We start from the raw sequence: 25,043 nt of genomic DNA on the forward strand, positions 1-25,043 counted from the left end.
AATATTACTTTAGACTGAAGCACGCTGTACACCTACTGTAATATTACTTTAGACTGAAGCACGCTGTACACCTACTGTAATATTACTTTAGACTGAAGCATACACCAGTGGTTCCCAAACTTTTTCGTGTTAAGGACCCCCAAATCAACATTTATTAGGCCACGGACCCCCTATTTCAAAACATATGCCATTGACCCCGATAAGGGAGGATTTTTACGGCTCTAGCAGTGATTCCGACACATATTAATTTCATGGACCCCCCAATTTCACACGCATTATGCTTCGGACCCCCGATTTAATGGCATTTCTATCTCTGGTACCCCAATTTATATTGTAAAACCACTGTTAATTTAACTCTGAGAGTGTACAAATGGAACCAAGTGGACCCATCAGGGTCCATTTGGTTCCATTTGTACACTCTCTGAGTTACAGGTCCATTTGTAACTATCTCTAATTGAGCTAGGTACCCCTCCAGTACCCCCAGGGATCCCCGGACCTACTGTAATGTCGTCGCTGACCGGTGGAAACTGGAAACCTTGTATGTCCAAAACCGTTCCCTTTTGTTTAATAATTAGATTGGCTATTTTCCCTATACTTTTGGCTGACACTCTTGTATGATGAATGGGAGCAATTCATTTGCAAAAAACCCAAAACAAACAAGTGTAAATATGGAGCCCCAAAACACACTCACCCCCATTTTTTCCGCAGAAGTCTCGCCCCCAGCGGTTCTTGTATACTGTATGTGTGTATAGGTTTAGGAATAAGGTTATAGGTTTAGGCATAGTTTTACTGAGGTTATATGTTTAGGAATAAGGCTCGGTTTAGGCATAGTTTTACTGAGGTTATGTGTTTAGGAATAAGGTTATGTTTAGGCATAGTTGTACTGAGGTTAAGTATATAAGGCTCGGTTTAGGCATCGTTTTACTGAGGTTAAAGAACCCATTTTGGGCGGGAACCCCTTTTGGCGTTTCAAGCATTCTGTTATACTTTAGCTATTGAAAAATAGCTAAAGTATAAAACTCGGTGGCGCGCTATGAGCTTGTAGATCTGCTATTTTTGAAAAATCGTAAAAAATGCGGCACAAATCTTTGAATAGGTATATATTCTTTCAGAGCGAACAACGTTTTTATTTCGACGTCAGGTCTAAATGGGTTAAAGGACCACTTCACCACTTTTCAACATCTCTTCATATAATTGGTCCTGACTAATGTTCATGATAAAACACAACCATTTTTTCCTACTCAGTCTGTGTCTCATAGGAGGGCTTTGGGCAGTTCGGACACCCGTCCACCAGTGACATCATCATTAGGCAGATTTTTTTTTAAACAAGATTTGTTTTAAAATATATTTAGATTTTTATTATCGTGAGAACGATGGCTTCAACTTTTGCATTGCAACTTTTCAGGAAAAGAAAGCCTGCCGTTTCTATTAGCTTGGATTCACCATCGATGATGTCACTGGTGGACGGGTTTCTGAACTGCCCACAGCCTTCCTATATATGAGACACAGACTGAGTAGGAAAAAATTGTGGTATTTTATCATGAACATTAGTTAGGACCAATTATAGGAAGAGAAGTTGAAAAGTGGTGAAGTGGTCCTTTAAGTATAAGAATAAGGCTCAGTTTAGGGCATAGTTTTACTGAGGTTACGTTTAGGAATACCTGGTGTCAACCGGTCCGAGGTCGCCGGATTTGACCCGGGCGAGCCGGTGAGACGTGTTTTGGACCGATCGTTCTTGTGCTCGCGTCTACTGCTCTATAGGAAGCCCTAAGCGAATTCCTTGTAAAAGCTATCCATTTCCCACTGCAAGGCGAGACATCTTCCTCAGACTCTAATAAAAGCTTCACTCACTCAGGCCCCTTGCTCTCGTCTCCATTCGGTCACCACCACCATGTGGGACCTGATACCGCAAAGTCACAAAACCAGGTGATAACGAAACGCAAAACACTTAGCTGTTGGAATAACATATATACAGTGTGGCGTATATGGATGTATACGCCGGTAAATAATGTTTATGGGGAAGACCAGTGGCGTGCACAGACATTTAGAGGGGCAGGTGCTCAAGTGAAAAAGGGCACCTTGTGCAGCGCGTGGAACCAGCCGGTTGTCTTAATAGTGTGAGATTTATAGATTTTAAGAATTGATCAATGTCAACATGGTCCACATACTGTACAGTGTACAGTGTTGTTTTTTTTCCCGAAGGGGCACATTGCCAAAAGGGCAGGGGGTGCTCTAGCACAGGGGTTCTCAAAGTTTTTGGCCGGGGACCCCCGAAAATGCTTTGGCAAGGTCTCGGGACCCCCGCCCCGCCCCCTCCCGACCCCCAATATAAATTGACTGCTACAATAACCTTAAACCATTTTGGGCGGGAACCCCTTTTGGTGTTTTAAGCATTGTTATAATTTAGCTATTGAAAAATAGAAGATCTACAAGCTCATAGCGCGCCACCGAGTGGCGCGCTACGAGCTTGTAGGTCTGCTATTTTTGAAAAATCGTGAAAAAAAAATAATAATTTGGGGACCCCCTAAAATAATTTGGTGACCCCCCGAGGGGTCGCGACCCACGGGTTGAGAACCCCTGCTCTAGCACCCCCTAGTGTCTATCTGTGCACGCCACTGGGGAAGACACAGAGAGCAACTGTAAACCATTTAGAATCTTTTACTGGCTCCTCTGGGGGGGAAAAAAGTGGACTTGGCAACCCTGTTGGTGACACGTACGAGCTCTTTAATTAGCATCTGTCACTGCCCTTCCACTGGTGGCGGTGTGCCTTCCAGTCTGGACTCAGTCTGGAAGGCTATGGCCTCACTCAGACCTTTACAGCGTTGTGAGCATAGACATATATACATAGACGCCCTTTCCGGCTCTGAGGCGCGTGTCACCAATTGAAGGCGGAAGCATTAGCGGAAGCAAGGCGGAAGCTTCCGCGTGCGTAACATAAGTCCCGGAAAAGACGCGCTGTGATTGGCCAGTAGTCACTTGAGTGACAGCGAGAGACATGGAGGAGTCGCATGAGTGACGTCACTTGGGCAGCGACGCAGTTGCCTTCAGCAAATGCCTTCAGCACTTCTAAATAAGAAAGCTGCGGAGAACTGTTGCTTTGTGTTCACTCTTTAATGTTTTCTGTTAGTAATCTAATCCCCCTGGCTCTGATGTTGTATTGTTAATAACTTTGTTGTTTGTGTTTGTTTGTTTGTTTGTCTTGTTTTGTATTGTAATGTATATTGTCATGACTGTTATAAAGATTTGTTAAAAAAAAAAAAAAAGCCTTCAGCACTGCACTTCCGCCTTCATTGGGATACACGTCGCTCCAATGAACTGCAGCGGCAAATGAGGCATCTATTTCTTATAATATCTATGGTTGTGAGTGTCATGGCCGCCCCAATGCATTTCCAATGAAGGTCACATGGTCCTGTTGTATGGCTTTCAGCTGTGTTTCGACTGCGCCCCTCCCCCTCACACAACACAAATGTTGTGTCAAACCATGTGACCTCCATTGGAAATGCATTGGGGCGGCCATGACACTACACAACATTCATCCAACAAGCATACAGCAATGCAGTAAAGGTCTGAGCTCAGCCTATGGCAGTGGCCAAGCGGCTCTCCACTGAGTACATCCATACTTACTGTAAGTACTGTACTTAAATACAATTTTGAGGTACTTTTCCTTTAGTATATATATATATATAATTATTTTATTTATTTTTTAATTTATTTTTGGCCAAAAAGCCGATCTACAAGCTCACAATTGTGCCTGCATTTGCCAAAATATTCTGGTGAATATTTAAGAAGATTCTAGTAGGCCTATACAACCCTCTTCTTCCCCATAAACATTATTTACTGTACATCCATATACGGCTATTTTCAAAAGATTTTCATACATTTTGAACGTGAAAAGTGTAACACAGGAAAGTGTTCTAAATCAAACGTCATTAATATTTTTTGATAGTGTCCCTTTAAAACCCATTTTGGGCGGGAACCCCTTTTGGTGTTTCAAGCATTCTGTTATACTTTAGCTATTGAACAATAGCAGATCTACAAGCTCATTGCGCGCCACCGAGTGTCGCGCTATGAACTTGTAGGTCTGCTATTTTTGAAAAATCGTAAAAATGCGGCACAAATCTTTGAATAGGTATATATTCTTTCAGAGCGAACGTTCTTTTTTTATTTCGACGTCAGGCCTAAATGGGTTAAGTAATGTGTCGACCCCGTTGTGTTGCGTCTCGACCCATTGGTGTGGTTTGGGCTTTAGTCCCAGACTTTAAACTTTAGACAGTGAAATGTACTGGTGGTTGACCTCTGAACTCTTGTCAGTCAGTGACATATTTGGGCCATATTTTCGCCAGTGCCTTACCTCTTATCCCTAATCTTATTCTTAAAATAAAATAATATTTTTGGATAGTTCAAATAGCCGATATACAAGCTCACAACATGTCTATTTTAAGATGTTTTTCAAAATAGTAAAAAAAATCACACCCATGTGAACTGAGTGGTGCAAGGTCTTATATAGCCTGATAAGCTGTGGTCTGACGTAATGTCAGTGACCATAGTAACCATGCTCATTTCTTTTGGTACGAACACGGGTACACAGGTACAAAGCCAGTTGTTGGAGTTGTTTGCATGTCACCCCCACATCTCTCTCCCCATTTCCTGTCAGCCTACTGTCTGTCCCTCTATAAAAATATATAAAATAAAGGCGAAAGCCACAAAAAAAAAACCCATTTAAAATAGCAGATGGGCCTGGACCTAGGCCCATGCCACATAATGGCTCTGTCTGGCCTGACAGTGTGTTGCGTGTTCGAGTCCCGTTCATGATGACCTTTGCTGCGTGTCTCTCGCCTTCTCTCTCTCCCTCTTTCCTGTTGGTTTTCACTGTAACTATCAATAAAGGCACAAAAGCCAAAAACAAATCTTAAATTGTTTTATGTAGAGCTGAAGTGGTTAATGTATGTTTTGTACTAATAATCCAAATCTACAAAGTAACGAATAAGGTCCTCAAATAATTGTAGTGGAGTCAAAGTACAATATTGGCCTCTTAGATGTAGTGGAGTAGGAGTAAACGTATTGGAAATTGGAAATACTCTACCACCAAATTGTACTAGTATATTTAGTTACTTTACAACTGCACTTGGAGGACTTGTGCAAACACAATTATTTTGCTGCTGAGTGTTGTGACAGACGGGTCAGGCCACTGTACAGGCCATGACAAGACAGGACTTTTTAAAGGCTAGACACGGACAGACACATATTTTTGGACGTAACCTTAGGGCCCTTTGGGGTGAACATGACGAACCGTTGAGATGTTTGTAAGCGCTTATGCGTTTGTCTCTGAGGCTATATATATTTACGGGCAGGACTGTCAGTGGGAATGTGACATTGAAACTGAGAGTTTGTTATTGCAGAGTGCAGCCAGACACACAGACTAGGAGACTGTATATGTCCACCAGGTTTGATAGACGGTGGTTCTCAAACTGTTTCCATGTCAAGGAACTCCCAGAGTGATATGTATTTGGGCGCGGACCCCCATCTGAAAAGGATTTGTGCATGCCGAGGACCCCCAGAAGAGAAGATTTACGTTTAAACAAGCCCAAATTGATTAAATCAATTAATTACAAGCTGCATTATTAATAGCGACTTTAAGCAACGACGGCTACGCCAGTCGGATACGGCATATATGTCAAACTCAAGGCCCGGGGGCCAAATCAGGCCCGTGAATGAATTATCTTTTGCCCGCGGGATGATATTTAATTAGTATTAGAACTGGCCCTCTGGTATATTGCACGGACCACCATAATACTACAAGTCCCACAATGCACTGTGAGTGCATTGGCACATATCACATACTATGAAAGCAGTGCTTGGTGAGGATCATAGAACAGGAAACTGAGCTTAATAATAATGCATTTTCAGTTTGAAATGTATTTACTTTTTTGCTGTTTGCCTGGGACGTCCTCATGACCGCGGTGCCCGTGTGTTGAAACACAGTCCGGCCCTCGACTTGTACCAATTTCTTTATTTTGGGCCACTGTGTATTTGAGTTTGACATCCCTGGGATACGGCAACCGGAAATGGATCAGTGCTCGATACATAAACCTGCTCTCCGTCGCAGCCCTTTCTACTACGGCAGAAGCTACACTTACACGTAGTGTCTACAACGCCATGTCATAACCATGTTTATTGAAATTATAGCTGTCATACATTTACACCGATTGCTCCATCACCTCTCTTATGCTGTGTAAAGTGTTGGCATGCTCTGAATGAAGAAATAACACTAATACCATATGTCATAATAACACAGATTGCTCCAACACCTTCCTCTTTCCACTGCTGATCATGTCCAGCGCATGTAAGAATTAAGCAATATCGGCAAGTTAGCTGACGCGCGACGGGGTGTTAAGTGTTTATGTTTGACACATGCTGCATAGACGCATCACCATGGGAACCAATGTCGCCGTCGCCGACAGCTGATTTCGCCGTCCTGAAACAGTCGTTGCTTAAAGTCCCTATTATCTGTGGGTCTGCTGCTGACGTTATGCCACTTTTTAGCTGCGCTCCGCTGTTATGCTCAAATTAGTGACCCTAAAGAATTCTGAGGCAACATGGCTGGAGACGAGGCAGCCAATCAGAACTGCTCGACTAGCCATGCCGTGCAGACGATGGGATGTTATGGGTTGTTGCCAGTGGTGGCAACTGTCGTGACAGAAATAAGCAAAGCAGCCTCCAAAAACCAAACCAGGCAAGCAACTGTGAATGAATCCACGTTAGGCTGGAAATATGCAGACTTGGCAACACTCAGCAGAAAGACTAGCGGTGTCCGTCTACCGGTCGCAAGTTTCCCAGGTAAACACTGACCTGCCGCTTCTACGAAGCATAAAAACACTTCATTCAAAAATACTCCTAAGGTTGGCGACGTTCATAATCCTTTCACAAGACATAGCACCACATACCTTATACCTGTCATCTTTCGTAGCTGTATGGGGGGGAAAAAATATTTTTTATACTCTTATACCTATAGTGTAAGGAGGAGTGAGTTACCCCCAGAAAACGCAGGCACGCACGCACTTTTTCTATTATACCGTCTCGCCCGCCTCTTCCTGGATCTGGGCAAAGCCCAGGAACACTTGTTCCAGCGATATCTGGCTCACGCAGTAGTGTTCGACACGGTACTTCTCTTTGGCCGCCTCCATTGTCCCAAACACGTCTTACCTCATTTCGTGACCTAAACAAAGTTCAGAGACTTGGCTGCGAAACGAATTACATAATAAGTGCTCTAAACAAAAAGTACAACAACAACGAAAGTTAAAAAACTACGTAATACTTCCTTCCTAAGGTTACTGTAATATGGGCATCATAAAATATTTCAAATATATTTTCAGGGTGAAGTTGATTAAGATGAACTGTAAATTTGTACAGTGTTTTATTCAAATTATGCAGTCTTCCCTGTGTATTTTTGGTTTCTTCCTGAAAGCTGAAACCTTTGTAGGCCTGAGGCCTACCATACCAGGCCTCAGGCCTGAGCCCTACCATTGTGTGGCACATCTATGCACGGAATGTCTATGTTCACAGGCTTCATGTGCGGCCTAGAGGGCAACTGAGCATGTGCAACACCATACCTCTTACACCATGGTGTAAGAGCCGCCAAATACCATGGCCACCGGTCGCGGTCGAACTTGGAGTTCGCCCCTCCTGGTTTTTAGTGTGTAAAAACCTCAATGAGAAGTGCCCTTCTCAGAAAGTCCCTAGTATTATTAGGGTAGGCTATACTATATTTTGTGTAGTGACAAATCACCCATAGGCTTTTAGTTCTGCTTGGGGGGAAAACAGTGTCATAGGACTTGAAAAAATAAATATGTTCATTCAGTCAGAACTAGTCTGGGTTTTGTTTTAATAGTAATGATAATGAATAATGATATACAGTTATTTGGTTAAGTCAAAGCTATGTTAAATCCATTTTTGCCCACTACTAGTGTTTGTTAATTACCTTCAAGTGTGCTAATACTACACAGATTAATATACAGGAAGTCATAGCATAGCTGTAGCAGTATTAGACCCATGCACATGCATGCAGTATATGTACACATTATGTTTTATAATCTTCAACTTTTTTAACAGATTTTATCTCTGGAATTCGTTCGAGGTCAGATTGAGCTATATTTTTGCCCAAATATGGACATTAATGACACACTGATCTGATGTCTTGGTGTTCACCTTTACTCGACACTCTCGTCTCGTAACACAGTTAGAACTGTACAGTGTGAAATAAAACCAAATGGACCTGTAAGGGTCTCAAAAGTTAAATTAATAAATTAAACTTCATTACTTAACATATCTTTTGCCAACTACGTGAATATTCGTACCCCCCGCCTATGGGACGTTATATGCACCCCACGGATTCTTTACACCATATATGAAGTGGTTGAGCTGAAAATCAGCTTTTAACATTGGTCCGGTTAAAGGCAACGCCTCCATCAACCCCAGCACCAGGGTCTTTGCACACAGCCTCCAGTCAAAGTAGGATTTTTTCAAAGCCTCATAACTCTGAAAATACGAGCGCTGTCCTTGGTGATCGGCATCCATCCTACGTTCGGATTTCATTTGTGATTTTGTACCGCATCGCTTCCGACATGTTAACGTGTCTGGCAAAAGGTAAAGAGTGTGAGCTAACGCTAATAATAGCCGATCCTTACAAAGGTGGTCTCCAGGCTGGGAAACAGGAAATGAACATGAGTAAAAATTTACCTACACTCTGCTGCCACCTAGCGTGGCACAGAAATTCATTTACAAGTCTACACAATTAGATAATGTAATTGTTATTTTGATCGTTTGCCTGTTTTATCTTTCTTATGGTGCCAACATCAATACAGCATGGAATTGTACGTTTTTGGTCATCAAATGGTGGTCCGTGGCTCAAATGCTGAAAAGTAATGGACCTTAAGGGTTGAAAACCACAGATCTATAAGGACGGCATGGTCAGCGTCAATACGATGCATGTGCACCAGTGAAGAAGCTGTGCCATTTTTGTCCGTAAATTACCGTCTGGCTTACTACCACAGCGATTTCGATTTGTATAAGAGAAAACAAATTGCTCTGAAGGACACTTCGACACTAACTCTGGGGGAGCCCACAGGGTTCGAACTGGCAACCTTGCGGTTATCATCCAGCCACTCTACCCCTGAGCCAACGCCGCCCTCGGTGACAAAAAATAGCCGCTCTATAAGCTCACAATGTGTCCCAACATGACCAGAACACCCAGAGACGGATGCCGGGCTCCGTCGCACGTGATATCACTCTGCCTCCTCTGTGGCGACCGCAGCCCCGGCCAGAACGTGGTAGGGCCCTTCTCTGAGGTAGCTCTTCAGATGCAGGTAATGCTGGCTGCCCAAGACACTCACCGCCGTCGACGAGTCTGCGAGCGCTTTCACCAGTTGGAACTTGGCGTCCTTCACCTCCTTGGTTCTTCCCGTGGCACGGTCCACGACGAACTCCATGAACCCCGGGGTGCCGACCATCGCCCTCTGAGCCCAGGGCTGAGGCGCGATGGCCGCGAGCACGCGCAGCGCCGCGCGGCTCAGCTCGGGGAAGGGCTGCGCCGCGACCTTGGCCATCGCGTCCATCGGATCGTCCGCCATGAGGCGGAACCAGGACTCCGTCAGAGCCAAGAGGTCCGGCTGCAGGGCCTGCTGCTCCCGCAGGCCGAGCAGACGCGCGACGGACTCCAGGCAGCGGACTCGCATTTCCGTGGCTCCGGACGCGGCCAGCCGACCCATTCTGGACAGCACCGCCGCGAACTTCTCCGCCGACCCCTGCAGGACCCGTTTGCCCTCGCCGTCGGATCCGAGCAGCCCCAGAGTGTCCAGCGCCACGCCGGTCATGGCGGGGTCCGGGCCCATGGCCATCTCGAACACCTTGTCCTGGAAGGCCGGGTAGCGCTCGCACACTCGCCGGGGCCCTTCCGCCACGGCCAGCGTGCCGAAAAACGTCACCAGACCGGGCAGGTACAGAGAGGAGAACGCGTCGGTGTCGGCTCCTCGGATCATGCCGGAGAACTTGTCCATGACGCCGCGCAGCGTGAGGAACTGCCGCCCGTGCCGGCTGTGGGCCAACGTGGTCACCATCTTGACGGCCGTGGCCCTGATCAGAACGTCGTCTCCGGTCAACTCGTCCAGCAGCCGAGAGAGGACGCCGCTGTCGGCGCAGTGGCAGAGGGCGGCGGCCGACGCGGACGCCACGTCGATCGCCAGCTCGTACACTCTGCACCTGGGAACGTCGCCCGCCGCCATCACCTCCTTTATGCCGTCGAGGAGGCTGCCCTGGGAAAACAACGCTTCCAGACCGCCCTCGGACCGGCTCAGTTTGACCAGGGAGCCGACCGCCTCCTTCGCCACGCCCATCTCCTCCGCGCCGACGCAGCGGACCACCTCGCGGAGGACCTCGTCGTGGTTCCTCAGGAGCTCGGCGGCCGCCTCGCCGTCGCCCGTCATCCGGCTCACCTGCGTCAGGGCCAGCGTCCTGACGGCGGCGGCGGGGTGGACCAGGCCGGCCCGCAGCTCCGCCCGGAGCGTCCGGGCCGCGTGGACGGGACTGAGCGCCGGAAGCGCGTGGCGGAGGATGTCGGCGCACAGCTCGATCTGTTCCCCGTCGTTCGTGTGCAGGAGGGAGAAGACTGCGTCGAGCCACCGCCCGTCGCGGACGGCGATGTCCCTCAGGCCGCTGGCCGGCACGGACAAAATGGCCGTTTTCAGGTTCCGCAGTTGCTCGATGGGGTTGTCGGCAACGCCAGAGATGTTCTCCAGCAAGCTCTCGATGGAAGACGCCATGTTTAAGTGATCAGTGCTAGAGATGTGGACATTAAGCGTGATCTAATAACACAATTAGTAAACATGCAGCACCGACTTATAACGCTGCTCAGAGCTTTGCAGTGATGTCACACTGTTACCAGCATGCCTAATATCATCGATTTGTGCAGGCCTGCTTTTAGTTTGTTATTTGCACACAGTGGTGGAAAAAGTACTCACATTCTTTACACATACGGTAAGTAAAAGTATCAATACTGCAATGTGGAAATATATAATAATGTAAAATTCCAGGATTCAAAATGTACTTGAGTAAAATGTATAAAAGTCTTTTGAATATAGCAGATCTACAAGCTCCAATGTTCTCACTGTGATCATAAGACCCAATTACTGAATGTCAGGTCTTCAGTTTAAAACCCATTTTGGGCGGGAACCCCTTTTGGTGTTTTAAACATTATGTTATAATGTAGCTATTGAAAAATAGCAGATCTACAAGCTATGAACTTGTAGGTCTGCTATTTTTGAAAAACCGTTAAAATGTGCCTCAAATCTTTCCGAAAATTGTCATGATTTAGAAAACGTTTTTTTTTATTTCGACGTCAGGCCTGACTGGGTTTAAGCTTCTCTTCAGTAATTGTATGACACTGATTTACTACGACACTATGGCACGTTATGAAGCACCCCCTAAACTCTGAGAGTGCACGAATTAAACCAAATCGACCCGTAAAGGTCCATATTGGCTATTCAAAAATATCTTATACAAGCTTGTACAACTGCTAGCAGTTAGTCAATCAGCAGCCTTTACCCATTTTGGGCGGGAACCCCTTTTGGTGTTAGCATTATGTTATGCTTTAGCTATTGAAAAATAGCAGATCTACAAGCTCATAGCGCGCCACCGAGTGGCGCGCTACGAGCTTGTAGGTCTGCTATTTTTGAAAAATCGAAGAACGACTGACATAGAAACATAGCTTTTTCAGAAGACTGTCAGGATGTAGAAGACATTTTTAGATCTCAGGTCAAAACGGGTTAAAAGGCGACCACACCAGTGTTATTCCCACTGCTAAAGAATATCCCATTGACAATGAATGGAGAATTTACATCATAGAGTGTCTGAGTAAATGGGCTTTTTTCGTCCTATACACAAACATTCAATTCCCATTGACAATGAATGGAGAATTTATGTCATATGTGTCTGAGCAAATCGACATGTTACGTCATGATGATGTACGATGATAAAAGCGCCCCTCACTCAGTGCCGTCTCCAGGCACAAATCAACAGGGGGCATAATTTTTTCAAAGGGGGCACTTAATTTTTGCCTAATAGTCGCCTAATAATAACAAAGTGATGCTTGAAAAAGGCTACAAGTAGGCTACAATAGCAGCACCAACAACAAACAAATATGTTGAGCATTATAATGTCTTCTGCATGCATATATTACCTTGTATTTCTATGAACTATTCATTTAATTTGAACATGTATATATTTACAATAATCATGAAGAACTTATAGATTTAACATTTGTAAAACATTAAAATATTGGTACAGTAGGGTAGGCCTACTACTGGCCAATCTGGACTGGAGGGGCACAAAATCCAATCTGGGGGGGCAATGCCCCCCCAATGCCCCACTGTAGAGACGGCCCTGCCCTCACTTCACACGGTGTGATTTTTTTAAATCTAGTTATTCATACTTTTAGCTAGAAACTCCGTTCCAACGGTACAACTTTCGGCCTATACTTTATAGAGAAACAAATCATTTTGAATTAGAATTTGACTTTTAGAGATATTCTAGATACTATAGTTTTATTTTAAATATTCTCTTGTTATAGCACAAAACATTTTCAGATGGGAGTCTGTGGCCAAATACATATAAATTCGGGGGTCCTTGACATTTGCAGTGGTGGAAAGTAACCAAGTGCAGTGCTGCACTTAACCCATTCTGACCTGAGATCAGATTCTAAAAATGTCTTCTACATCCTGACAGTTTTCTGAAAAAGCTACGTTTCTATGTCAGTCGTTCTTCAATTTTTCAAAAAATAGCAGACCTACAAGCTCGTAGCGCGCCACTCGGTGGCGCGCTATGAGCTTGTAGATCTGCTATTTTTCAATAGCTAAAGCATAACATAATGGTAACACCAAAAGGGTTTCCCGCCCAAAATGGGTAGGACCACTTCACCACTTTTCTACCTATCTTGATATAATTGTCCTCGCTAATGTTCATGACAAAATGCCACAATTGTTTTCTATACTCGGTCCGTGTCTCATGGGAGGGCTGTGGGGCAGTTCATAACAACATCGATGGGGAATCCAAGCTAATAGAAACTCCAGGCTTTCTATTCCTGAAAAGTTGCAATTTTGATATCGGAAGGCATCGTTCTTACGATAATAAAAATCTAAATATTTAAAAAAATATATAATCTCGTTCAAAAAAAATCTGCCCAACGATGATGTCACTGCCACTGGTGGACGGGATTCCGAACTGCCCACAGCCCTCCTGTGAGACAGAGATTTGTATTGACGGTCGTGTCATGGATATCAATATGCTTACGTATAGACGAGTGTTTCACCACACCTCTCGTCAAGCAGATACGGTCGTAATCAAGCCCCGAACTGGGCCTAAAACATGAACGTTCATTCATGACTCGCACGCACGCACGAACGACTCGCGGCCAAAATGGGCCCGGGGCCACCACCTTGCCGACCCGGAAGAAGGGGTGAATGGGAGTATATATGTGCTGGGTGAGCAACTCCATGTAAGTGGATGGGAGGGGAATTCCGTCGCTGTCTCTATTATTCATAACTATATGGTCTCGGGTATGAGGGAGAGGAAGAAGGCAGTGATGAAGGTCCAGATGGCGGCGAGGAGGCCGCGAGGAGCTCGTCGGACCGTCGCGCCGGCGTCGTGGCCGTTTCCCTCCGAGCCTCCTGCCGCCGGCTGCGCCGCTTCCCCGAGCGCGTCCTGGCGAGTCTCGGCCTCCTCGCCGGGAGCCCGGCCCCTCTCTCCTCCCCCTCCTCCTCCTCCCCCCGGGTTCTGCTGCTGCTCGGGCCTGAAGGGGAACCAGGCGTTCTGGTGCAGGTAGACCAGCAGCATGGCGCCCGCCACGATGACCAGCAGGCTGGCCGACGACGAGAAGTACATGATGCTGAGCAGCACGCACACGTTGGACACCGTGTACAGCCGCTCCAGCCAGTCGGGGCTCGGCGCCGTCTCGCCCCCCGCGTTGGCGGCGCCCTGCTGCTGCCGCCGTGGCGCAGCAGTCGCCCGGATGTCCCAGCGGGCCGGCGCCGCGGGGTCAGGCCCTGATAGCGACGGCTGCCGCACGGCCCCGCTGGGCTCGGTGGTGGACACGAGGGAGGAGCTTGGGGGCGCCTGGGAGGAGGAGGCGGCCATCGTGGCCACTTGCTGTTGTATGTAGTAGTGCCAGGCGTACATCTGCTGCCACCACAGCATCTGCACGGGCACGTAGGGCACGCCGCCAGTGGAAGCTTCCGCGGTGTTGTTGTCGTCCCCCCGGAAAACGGGACCCTGTGCCCCGTGCGGCGGCCACGGCACGCCAGTGGGAGCAGTCGTCGGATGGTCGGGGGTGTACTGGGGGAAGCCGCCGCGACGCCTCGGACCGTCGTGAGCGCCTGCCACGGAGGAGGAGTCGGAAGGCGGCGGCTGGACGGCAGGAGAGGAGGTGAGGGTCCGGAGGGAGGCGTTGACCAGGCGCGTCATGTACTCGTCCTGCTTCCTGAGCACGTCTCGGAGCTGTGGGTGGTCCCGCAGCGGTGGGTGGTCCCGCAGACCTGCAGGCCCGCCTGGGTGCACACGAGGCCGGGCCGCGGAGGACGATTCGCCGGGGTAGGAGTCAGACATGCTGCTCCTTTGGCGTTCTTCGTTATTTAACTCTTCGGGCCCTTCCTACACTGCCTTATAAAGGCTCTCGCCGCCCCGCGTTGTCGGTTTACGACATGCGACAGTGTTTATTTTATTTATTTATTTATTTATTTGATTCGGCCAAAGTTTGGCTAACACAACCTATAGAGGACGACGCTGCCAGGGCTGGGTTTATTATCTCTGCCAGTCCAAATATGGACTTCCACACATTATTGTCTACCTCTATACTAGGAATTCAATGTTGTCAGAATGTTCAGCCACAGCCATTTGTTGTTGAATATTACGTCATATATGCCAGACGATTTTTATTTAGAGCACTTGACGTAAATCGTTTGCCAGCCAAGTCAATGGACTTTAACCCATTGTTGGCGGGAACCCCTTTTGGTGTTAGCATTATGTTATGCTTTAGCTATTGAAAAATAGCAGATCTACAAGCTCATAGCGCGGCACCGAGTGCCGCGCTACGAGCTTGTAGGTCTGCTATTTTTGAAAAATCGGAGAACGACTGACATAGAAACATAGCTTTTTCAGAAAACTGTCAGGATATACAAAACATTTTTAGAATCTGATCTCAGGTCAAAATGGGTTTGTTTAGGGCAGTAAGTGACAACGTAAGACATCATGTGGCCCATATATAACTTGTATAACTATCATTTTGTTTCATATACAAGAAACAAGCCAGGATGGGTAAAGACAGAAAGAAACGGCACGATCTGTAAACCAATGTAAAAAAGGTTCACAATAAACAGTGAATTGAAACAGCACACGTCTCAGCCTCTGCACCATATACTGTACAAGGCTGATTTTAAACCCTCCTTGCAGGTTTCACTGCAGTCATATAGCTTTTGGTTCCTCGATCCTCACTATTAAATAGCTCAAACTAGTGCTGGTTGTCTAGGCTAGGACCCGCTGCAGCATGGTGTCCGATCCGAACTTTTAACCGGGATGTTTAACGGTGCTAATTGGAATGGTATAGTCTTGGTAAAGCTATGCAGGGTATCTGGGTTGTAAAGCCAGACACCTTGGTTCGTATGTGTTGACGTGTTCTTGATCTTGGATATTGTGTCTTGAGTGTTGTGTCTTGAGTCTTGTCCTATATATGCTGTATCCTGAATCCTGTGTCTTGCTTGAGTGCTGTAGATTCTGAGGATTTGGGATCGTTGGAGATACCGCGTGCGTTGCTTGGTATCTGAGCGGTTTAGAGGCTGGGATCTGCCTCTAAACCTCTCTAAGGTTTAAAACTCTAAGGGCTCCATTTTCGTCACTGCTAAAGCCCTTATCCCTAAACTTCTTTGCCTTTTTTTTTACTATTTTGAAAAACATTTTTGAATAGTTCAACTGGCCAATCTACATTGACACGTTGTGAGCTTGTAGACTGGCCATTTTAACTATTCAAAAATGTTTTGCAAAATAGTAAAAAAAAAGGAAAAGAAGTTTAGGGAAAAGGGGTTTAGCGGTGACGAAAATGGAGCCCTAAGTCTAGTGTCACGATGATGTCACCACTGTGTATATCCATCTTTGGGGTTTCTATACATTAATCTGATGTCAGCACTGGATATCAACGTTAAATGGTAAATGGTGCATTTATATAGCGCCTTTATCCAAGGCGCTTTACATAGATTGTGCATTACATTCACCCATTCACACACACATTCATACACCGATTGCGGCGGAAGCCATGCAAGGTACCAACCAGCACATCGGGAGCAATTTGGGGTTCAGTGTCTTGCCCAAGGACACTTCGACATGTAGACAGGAGGAGCCGGGATTCGAACCGCCGACCCATGGATCATTGGACGACCTGCTCTACCTCTTGAGCCACAGTCGCCCCTCCATATATGGGACTATAGGTTATCCCCATATATGGAGCTCTAAGTAAAAGCCTTCGCAACACCCACGGAGGAAGTGGTTTGGGCTGCCAACCCTCACCACCCTATAGCCCAAGATTGCCGTCTCTCCGGCCGTCCTCTGTCTCTCCAGATGTCAACACACTCTTTGTGGTCATCACCCTGGTCTGTTCCTGGTTGTCACTGGTAGTGCCACTGATAGGTATTTATTTTTGAGTGGTGTAAACCACTCCTACAACTGGCTTTTGTGTGCATAAAAAAATGACCATGGTTGCTATGTTCAAAATAATTTCTGACGTAATTAAATCACACCCGGGTGAACTGGATGACCGTAGCAACCGTGGTCATTTTCTCTGCGCAAAAAAAGCCAGTTGTGAAATCACATCCGGGTGTGATACATACATTTATCAAAAATGATAGCTTTTTTTACTTAACATATTTTGTGTGATTTCATTACGTCAGACATTACGTCAGACCACAGCTGATCATGCTATATAAAACCTTACACCACTCAGTTCACACGGGTGTGATTTTTTTATTATGTTTTATTGTTTCATATTTTTATGTTCACATCTTATAACTATGTTAAAAATCACACCTGTGTGAACTGAGTGGTGCAAGGTCTTATATAGCCTGATCAGCTGTGGTCTGACGTAATGTCAGTGACCATAGTAACCATGCTCATTTTTTTGGGTCCCACGTACAGGTACACACACACACGTACAGGTGTACATACACGGGTACAGACAAAGCTGGTTGTTGGAGTGGTTTGCACCACTCAAAGAATACCTTGTATGTCTCTTAATATCTGTTTGCACAGGACTGCCCTGGCATACAGTGATGTCATATCAATATTTGCGTGTGTATTAATTCCACTATCAGCTGTCACCCACTCCAGATTGTCAATTATACCAAGGGAAATCTGCTGCCCCATCTGGCGGAGTCAGGTTAAAGGGAAATATGATTAAATGGAAAACATGGCCGGAAAACAACACGACAACAACCATATGGCCTTAAAGATGAGAATAAACATACTCTCTCACCCCCTGTGATAAAAAGACAAAAACAGAATCCTAATCACGGAACGTGATTAAAGTCCAAAACAGGATTCAGACGATCGGACGCCCATGACAGCACGATGACACCTCACTCTAATGGGACCTTTCAACCTATTGAAATGTGACAGCTGAATACTGATAATATGACATCATTTTTTTGTATATAGGCCTATGTTTGTGCAAAATGATGTGACAGTCATTCAGAGCACTTTGGAGAATTCCCTCTCTATCTCTTTGAAACTATACAAGCTCTGGATCTGAAAACACTTAGTAAAAGAAAGCTTGGAAATAACTTAAGATCTTGTCGTGCGTGTCCAAATCCTTTCCGGTCTATAAGCCGACAACATGGACGCCAGCCGCGTGCAGCCGATCAAGCTCGCCAGAGTCACTAAGGTGCTCGGAAGAACCGGGTCCCAGGGACAATGTACACAGGTCCGTGTAGAGTTTATGGACGACAGCAACCGCTCCATCATCAGAAACGTGAAGGGCCCAGTGAGAGAGGGCGACGTTCTGACGCTCCTGGAGTCTGAGAGAGAGGCCAGGAGGCTGCGGTAGTGCCCAGTGGAGATGTGTGGGGTGCCAATCCAAGCAGGGACGGATTAACCCCCACTAGGGCCCCTGGCGGGCCAGTACGTTTTGCAGGGTCCCCATAGCACGAGTGTGCGCGACATTTTTGTGATTTTCCGTGTTTTATCATCTTTTTGACCTAAATTTAACTAAATCAATGGCCAATGAAGGGCCCCAGGAGCCCTTTTCAGGGCGTCAAATCTATTACCGCGCAGTCCAGTTTCTCTGAAGGGCCCCTGAGAGCCAAGGGCCCCTGGGCCACGGCCCCACTGGCCCCAATGGCTAATTTGTCCCTGAATCCAAGGTGTGGAGGAGTGATGGCGACCAGTGACCAGTTCTATTGGCTGCAATGGCTTACATCTCTGACTTTGTTTGTTGACGTTTGTTAAAAAATCACACCCGTGTGAACTGAGTGGTGCAACTACTGTCAGTGACGTCACATACTAACCATAGCAACCATGCTCGTTTTTTTGGTTGCTAACCATAGCAACCATGCTCGTTTTTTTGGTACGAACAAACACGGGTACACGGGTACAAAGCCAGTTGTTGGAGTGGTTTGCACCACTCAAAAATAAATTTGGTAATTGATGGCTGAAGGAAAAAAAAAAAAAAAAAGAGGGGAATGCCATCCCAACCTGACCATTACCAGACAGGCTCCATCACTGACTAATTGACTATCATCTGACACAAGGAACATCACGGAACGTGATTAAAGTCCAAAACAGGATTCAGACGATCGGACACCCATGACAGCACGATGACACCTCACTCTGATGGGACCTTTCAACCTATTGAAATGTCAGCTGAATACTGATAATATGACATCATTTTTTGGTATATATGTTTGTGCAAAATTATGTGACATTCATTCAGAGCACTTTGGAGAATTATCTCTCCTCTATCTCTTTGAAACTGTACATGCTCTGGATCTGAAAACACTTACTAAAAGAAAACTTGGAAATAACTTAAGATCTTGTTGTGAGTGTCCAAATCCTTTCAGGTCTTTTCAATACTCTATTAGCCATAGAGTTTGAGTCTTTATTCCTGAGTTAAAAAGGTTTTCTGGTACTTGGTTCTCACTTTTCCAGTGAAGATTATTAAGGTGAAGGGATCTGGTCTTGGCTATTTATTTGTATAGCCTCACTTAGAAATAAACTTAACAGTTTTTTCAGTAAGTTAAACATCTACTGATGCATAAACCTGGACACATCATAAGTTTATTACGATAAACACAAGCCCAAGACAAATTCCCCTTGTGGACAATGAAGTTTACCTTGACCTTGACATATAGGCCTAGCCCCAAATGTATAGCCTATACAGTACTGGACTCTTAATGTGCCATATACCAGAGACATGCTGGCCATTGGGAAATTCGGGACAACTCCCGAACAGCCGGTCCAGTCCAGGCCGGTCTGGGCCTGGACTAGACCAGGTGGAAGGCGCGCGGCCAAAGGCCGTGCGCCTAGAGGGCCTCCGCAACTCCACTTCCCAGGCTGAATTATGGGCCCAGTACGTCCCTGCCATATACTGTCTACTCTATTCCACTGCGCTAAACGTTTTACAACAAACCACTTATCCAAACATTATATAATCTAAATTATGTTTTGGGAAAAGCCGATCTACAAGCTCACAACACATCAGGACATGTTGTGAGCTTGTATCTCAGCAATTATCTTGTCTTTGTAGCCTATTGACCTTATGCATACTGTGGCCATCTTGCCAGCAAGGTGCTAACTAGGTGCAACTTTCCATTGACAGCCCATACATCCAAACAGAAAAGTCCTATCTGATTGTATTAAACAACATCAAACTCACCAACATTGCAGCTGTATGGAAAGCTTGAATTATCCTCTTTCTATCTGCAAAGTGTTTGTTTCATGAAAATCCACTGTAGACATTTTATGAGCCCCTTCCTGTCAAGAAATTCCTTGCAGGTGATTTTTTTCCTAAGTGTTGGAGTTTGGAAGCGCTTGTTGAATATCACTCAACGGCCCATGCGTACCACGGGCACCTGTTCTGATCCAGGAGGCAGCTGGAGGTTGCCTTACTGATAACGAGCGCTTCCAAACTCTGATACTTATAAATATAATCATCTGCAAGGAATTATTTGACAGGAAGTAGCTCATAACATGTCGACGGGGCATTTTTATGAAACAAACACTTTGCAGATAGAAAGTGGATACATTGTATTAAACAACATCAAACTCACCAGCAGCTTGAATTATCCTGGATGGATGCGGTCTGCATATGGTAATAATGACATGCCCAAAATTGGGATGTCAGGCTAAAGTGGTTAGCTATATAGAGCGACGCAGTCCCGCCCCCTCGAGAGACCCGGAAAATAAATCCCCGTTCATTTTCCTCATTGACTTTTCAGAAAGTATTTATTTAAAGACGTTTACGCCGCGGACAAAGCCAACTCTTGTCGTGACAAATCATGACACTAAACACAATGTTTTGGGCCAAACAAAGAATTAGAAAGTAGGAAAAAAACGGCAGGTTACAACACTTCTTTTGTTGTTTTTCTTCTTTGTAATTATTTGTTTGGTCCAAAATATTGTGTTTGTTGTCATGACTTGTCACGACTCGAGTTGGCTTCGTGCGACGCTTAAAAGGTCTTTAAATAAATACTTTTTGAAATGTCTATGGGAAAAATGAATTGGGATTCATTTCCTGGGCCTGGCGTCGTCATGAAAGGGGGCGGGACTGCGACACTCTATATCAAGGGTATGCGCGTGACATCATCGTACCTGGAAGTTATGCAGCAAACCACGCCTACTATATTTAGGAGACCATTTGTAGGCTTTGTGTACCATTTCGCCTCTAGTGGCTCCAATGAAGTTAGCCCATCTTCATACATAAACCATCTTTGGTGATTGAGCACTTCCAAACTCCAACACTCCATGCTGCTCAATGTTTTGCCACTCAGTCTAGATGAGGGGGGCGTGTCCTGATGGGAAAATCATGCATGTGCATACTCTCTATACTCAGCAAGACAGGGAAGTTATCCACTGTATACTGGCCATAGCTGCAAAGGTGAATGGGTGCGTTCATGTTAGGTTAGGTTACGTTATTACAGTTTGAATTTCAGCAGATGGCTTCTCAGAGGACAGTGTTACTTGAGGACAGGAGGGGACAAGCTAAACTAGTTCTGTGTTTGTCAACGTAGCTATAGCTTAGTTGTGGTTTCCATGAAGGTGTGGTATGGTAGTCTAGTCTATGTTGAAGAGAAAGTATGCAGATGGAATGATCGAAAGTCAAAGAGTCATCGAGAGTCAAAACAAGTCACAACAAAGTATGTACATGATGCATGGCAGGATTTAAAGGAATGCACTAGTCTGTCACAGTAAGGGTCTTAACCCATTTTGACCTGAGATCAGATTCTAAAAGTGTCTTCTACATCCTGACAGTTTTCTGAAAAAGCTATGTTTCTATGTCAGTCGTTCTTCGATTTTTCAAAAATAGCAGACCTACAAGCTCGTAGCGCGCCACTCGGTGGCGCGCTATGAGCTTGTAGATCTGCTATTTTTCAATAGCTAAAGCATAACATAATGCTAACACCAAAAGCGGTTCCCGCCCAAAATGGGTGAAATTGATTATTCTCCTTTTCTCTAATGTTTTCCTTTCCTCTTCTTCCTCACGCACGCCTCACTCTCGTGGTGCTCCATCTTTATTTTTCGAATATTTGTGTATACATTATATACTGGTATACCATTTAATATCTGTACATTTTCTTTCATTTCTTGCATTTATAATAATAGTGAGGACATAATGAGGTTGTTGCAAATTGATTGGTCTGACATTGATTGTTCTACAATACAAGTGCTTTTAATTATGATTCACAGCCTGTGGTCGCTGTAAAATGACGTCATGATGTGCTCGTCATAACTACTCGTCATAACTACTGGACCCTGATGAAGGCTTGACAGACAAAACACATTATTATAATACAGGCATTTCATACCTTTACTTTATTTGTTTATTTGGACAGGACAATGCATATTAATGGACGTCACATGGAAGTAAATACACCGGATATAGCACAGTTGCTAATTTTCATCCGCAGTCCTCACAAGAAACACAAAACGGAAAACAGACAGGCAAACAGTGGAATACATTTACATAACATTACATAGGGAACACAGCATAAAAAAAGAAATACACCTAAAATAATCATGAAGGATTGCAGCTTTGGTTTTCAAGCAACCATTTTTTCAGATTGTATTTAAAAGATGGAAATGTAGCACAATCCCTTATACGCAGAGGACGGCCATTCCATGCTACACAACCCTGTACTGAGAGGACATTTTGGCCTTGGTTATCTGGAATGTGATGCTGTTGCTGCAGGGTGAACTATGGGTAGCGTATAGTATAATGGATGCTTTAGGGCATATTCTGAATGCTGCGTATAGTGGAGAGGGATCAGTTTGAATGAAACAGACTCGATGTGAATTTGCCCTAAACCCAGCTCCACCTGCCCCCACTGCACTGTAGTATGATTAATTAGGGCATTTATTTTTTGAAAAAAAATCAAAGTTCATATATATTACGTCATTATATCCACTCTCTGCCATGCATTCCACAATACACAACATGTATTGTGGAAGTTCACGGAGACGCATAGACTTAGACATAGACATAGTCCACTGGGATCTGCGTATCATATCTGTATAGCTTATGAAGTAGGCCTATGCAAACCTTGGGGTCTATCTCTCTGGACACTAAAATTGCAAATGTCTTCCACTAATGAATGTACAGACAAGTTAAAGTTATGTTTTGCATGTTTTTCCAAGTGCGTGCACACGGCTTGTTTGGAACCACATCCTTCTCTTTGCAATGTCTGTTACACCATCAGTATATATAGTCTTCCAAAGCAGCCATGTCTAGACTCTTGCATCATTAGTACACATCAGTGTCATCACATCTTGCATAGGGTGACACATGTCATCAATACACAGAGCAATGGTTGTCCAAACACAGAATTGTTTTCAGTTTAATGTTAACATACTCGTCATCCACAATTGTTATTGTTTTAAATTACACACTGTATTATCACTTATCGTGCCCCCAACCAAATCTGAGTCTGGGGAAAAAAAGACTCAAACTGTCTCCTGTAATTCCCCTAGTGAGTTTGAAAAGGATTTCCGTGCGGGCACTGCACTTCCTCAGACACTGCTCCTGCTTTGACGTATAGCAAATGTTGTTTCTCTTTTTATTCGTTTATTAGCAAATCTCGTTGTTAGTTTTTATATTAGCCTCATTGGTTACTTTATTAGACTTTCCTGTTTCTCCTTGAGCTTCTGGGTAGTGGGTACTGTGTTTACGAATGTTATATGTCTGTCCCTGTTGGCCTGTTATTGTCCTGTCCAGTGTTGTTACTGGCAGAGCTATGTAACATTAACCTGACTCCGCCAGATGGGGCAGCAGAGAGTACACTGGGTTCCCCCCTCCCAGTGTACTCTCTGCTGCCCCATCTGGCGGAGTCAGGTTAATGTAACACTACTTGCCTCTTCTCTTGGCCAGTTCTTGTAAAAGAGACTTTAGTCTCAATGTGGCTTTTACTGATTAGAGATAGAGTGACATGATGTTTGTACTTTTTCTGTTTTGTATGTGTTTATAGTTACTTACTCTTAATTACTCTAATTCTAATAGACCCCCATGTGGTTATAATATTCAAACATGTCTTCCCTGTGTATTTTTTTCTGGAAGCCTTTGAGTCAAAAGGCCCAATTGGAATACACCACTTTAGTGACCGTGACATCATAAAATCATGGCAAGGCTTAAGTTCAGGTGGGTGGTGCTAAGGTGAAAACCAGGTATACTTAATGAACTGGTGGGTGTGGCCACATTTTAACACTTTCAGTACACTTTTTTAGAAAATCCTCCTATAGAGCGTTGCAGTCCCGCCCCCTACCCTGGACCAGGAAATGATTCTCCGTTCATTTTCCTCATAGACATTTCAGAAAGTATTTATTTAAAGACGTTTACGCCGCGGACAAAGCCAACTCGAGTCGTGACAAACACAATTTTTTGGGCCGAACAAATAATTAGAAAGAAGAAGAAAACGGCAGGTTACAACACTTTTTTTGTTGTTTTTCTTCTTTGTAATTATTTGTTTGGTCCAAAATATTGTTTGTGTTGTCATGAGTTGTCACGACTCGAGTTGGCTTTGTCCGCGGCGTAACCGTCTTTAAATAAATACTTTAAGAAATGTCTATGGGAAAAATGCATTGGGATTCATTTCCTGGTCCATGGTAGGGGGCGGGACTGCGACGCTCTATAATCATATTACCTGATGATCATGTTTTAGGGAAGGGAACAAAAACATGCCACTGCATCTTTAAATGAAGGTTAAATTTAAAAAGAAATATTGGGTAGAATTGCAAGGCAGACAAACTAAAGCAAACAGTCCAAACGCACAAAATAGCCCAAGGCTATTTGTTCATAGCTGTGGTGGGTTGGTCTGGTTTCCAGGCTACAACCATAGAGCTGTACAGGATAGAGACCGAACCGGAGTGCTAGTCCCACACCCAAGCTATTCATTTCAGTGGAAGTTGCTCAGTGGCGTTTTGAAGCACCCGGAAGACTGCCGGAAGTATAATTATAACTCAATGGCTCGAGTGAGCGGAAGTTTAGCCTAGCCTAGCACCCCGGACCTCAATTTTGACTGATAACTGATACATTGTACCAGCACACCAGCTAACTGATACATTGTACCAACACACCAGCTAACTGAGACATTGTACCAACACACCAGCTGATTGATACATTGTACCAACACACCAGCTAACTGATACATTGTACCAACACACCAGCTAACTGATACATTGTACCAACACACCAGCTAACTGATACATTGTACCAACACACCAGCTGACTGACACATTGTAGGCTACCAACA

At 45.0% G+C, this 25,043-nt stretch overlaps 1 protein-coding gene across 1 annotated transcript; it reads left to right on the plus strand.

The window, feature by feature from the left end:
* Window positions 1–17,914: 17,914 nt before the first annotated feature.
* LOC306914452 (small ribosomal subunit protein eS28) lies at window positions 17,915–18,188 on the plus strand. The gene has a single exon (XM_079491475.1). The coding sequence runs from the start codon at window positions 17,921–17,923 to the stop codon at window positions 18,128–18,130; it is 210 nt and encodes a 69-aa protein (XP_079347601.1). The 5' UTR covers window positions 17,915–17,920; the 3' UTR covers window positions 18,131–18,188.
* Window positions 18,189–25,043: the final 6,855 nt, after the last annotated feature.

This window comes from Electrona antarctica (assembly GCF_951216825.1).
Source record: "Electrona antarctica genome assembly, chromosome: 21".
Classification (NCBI taxonomy): Eukaryota; Metazoa; Chordata; class Actinopteri; order Myctophiformes; family Myctophidae; genus Electrona; species Electrona antarctica.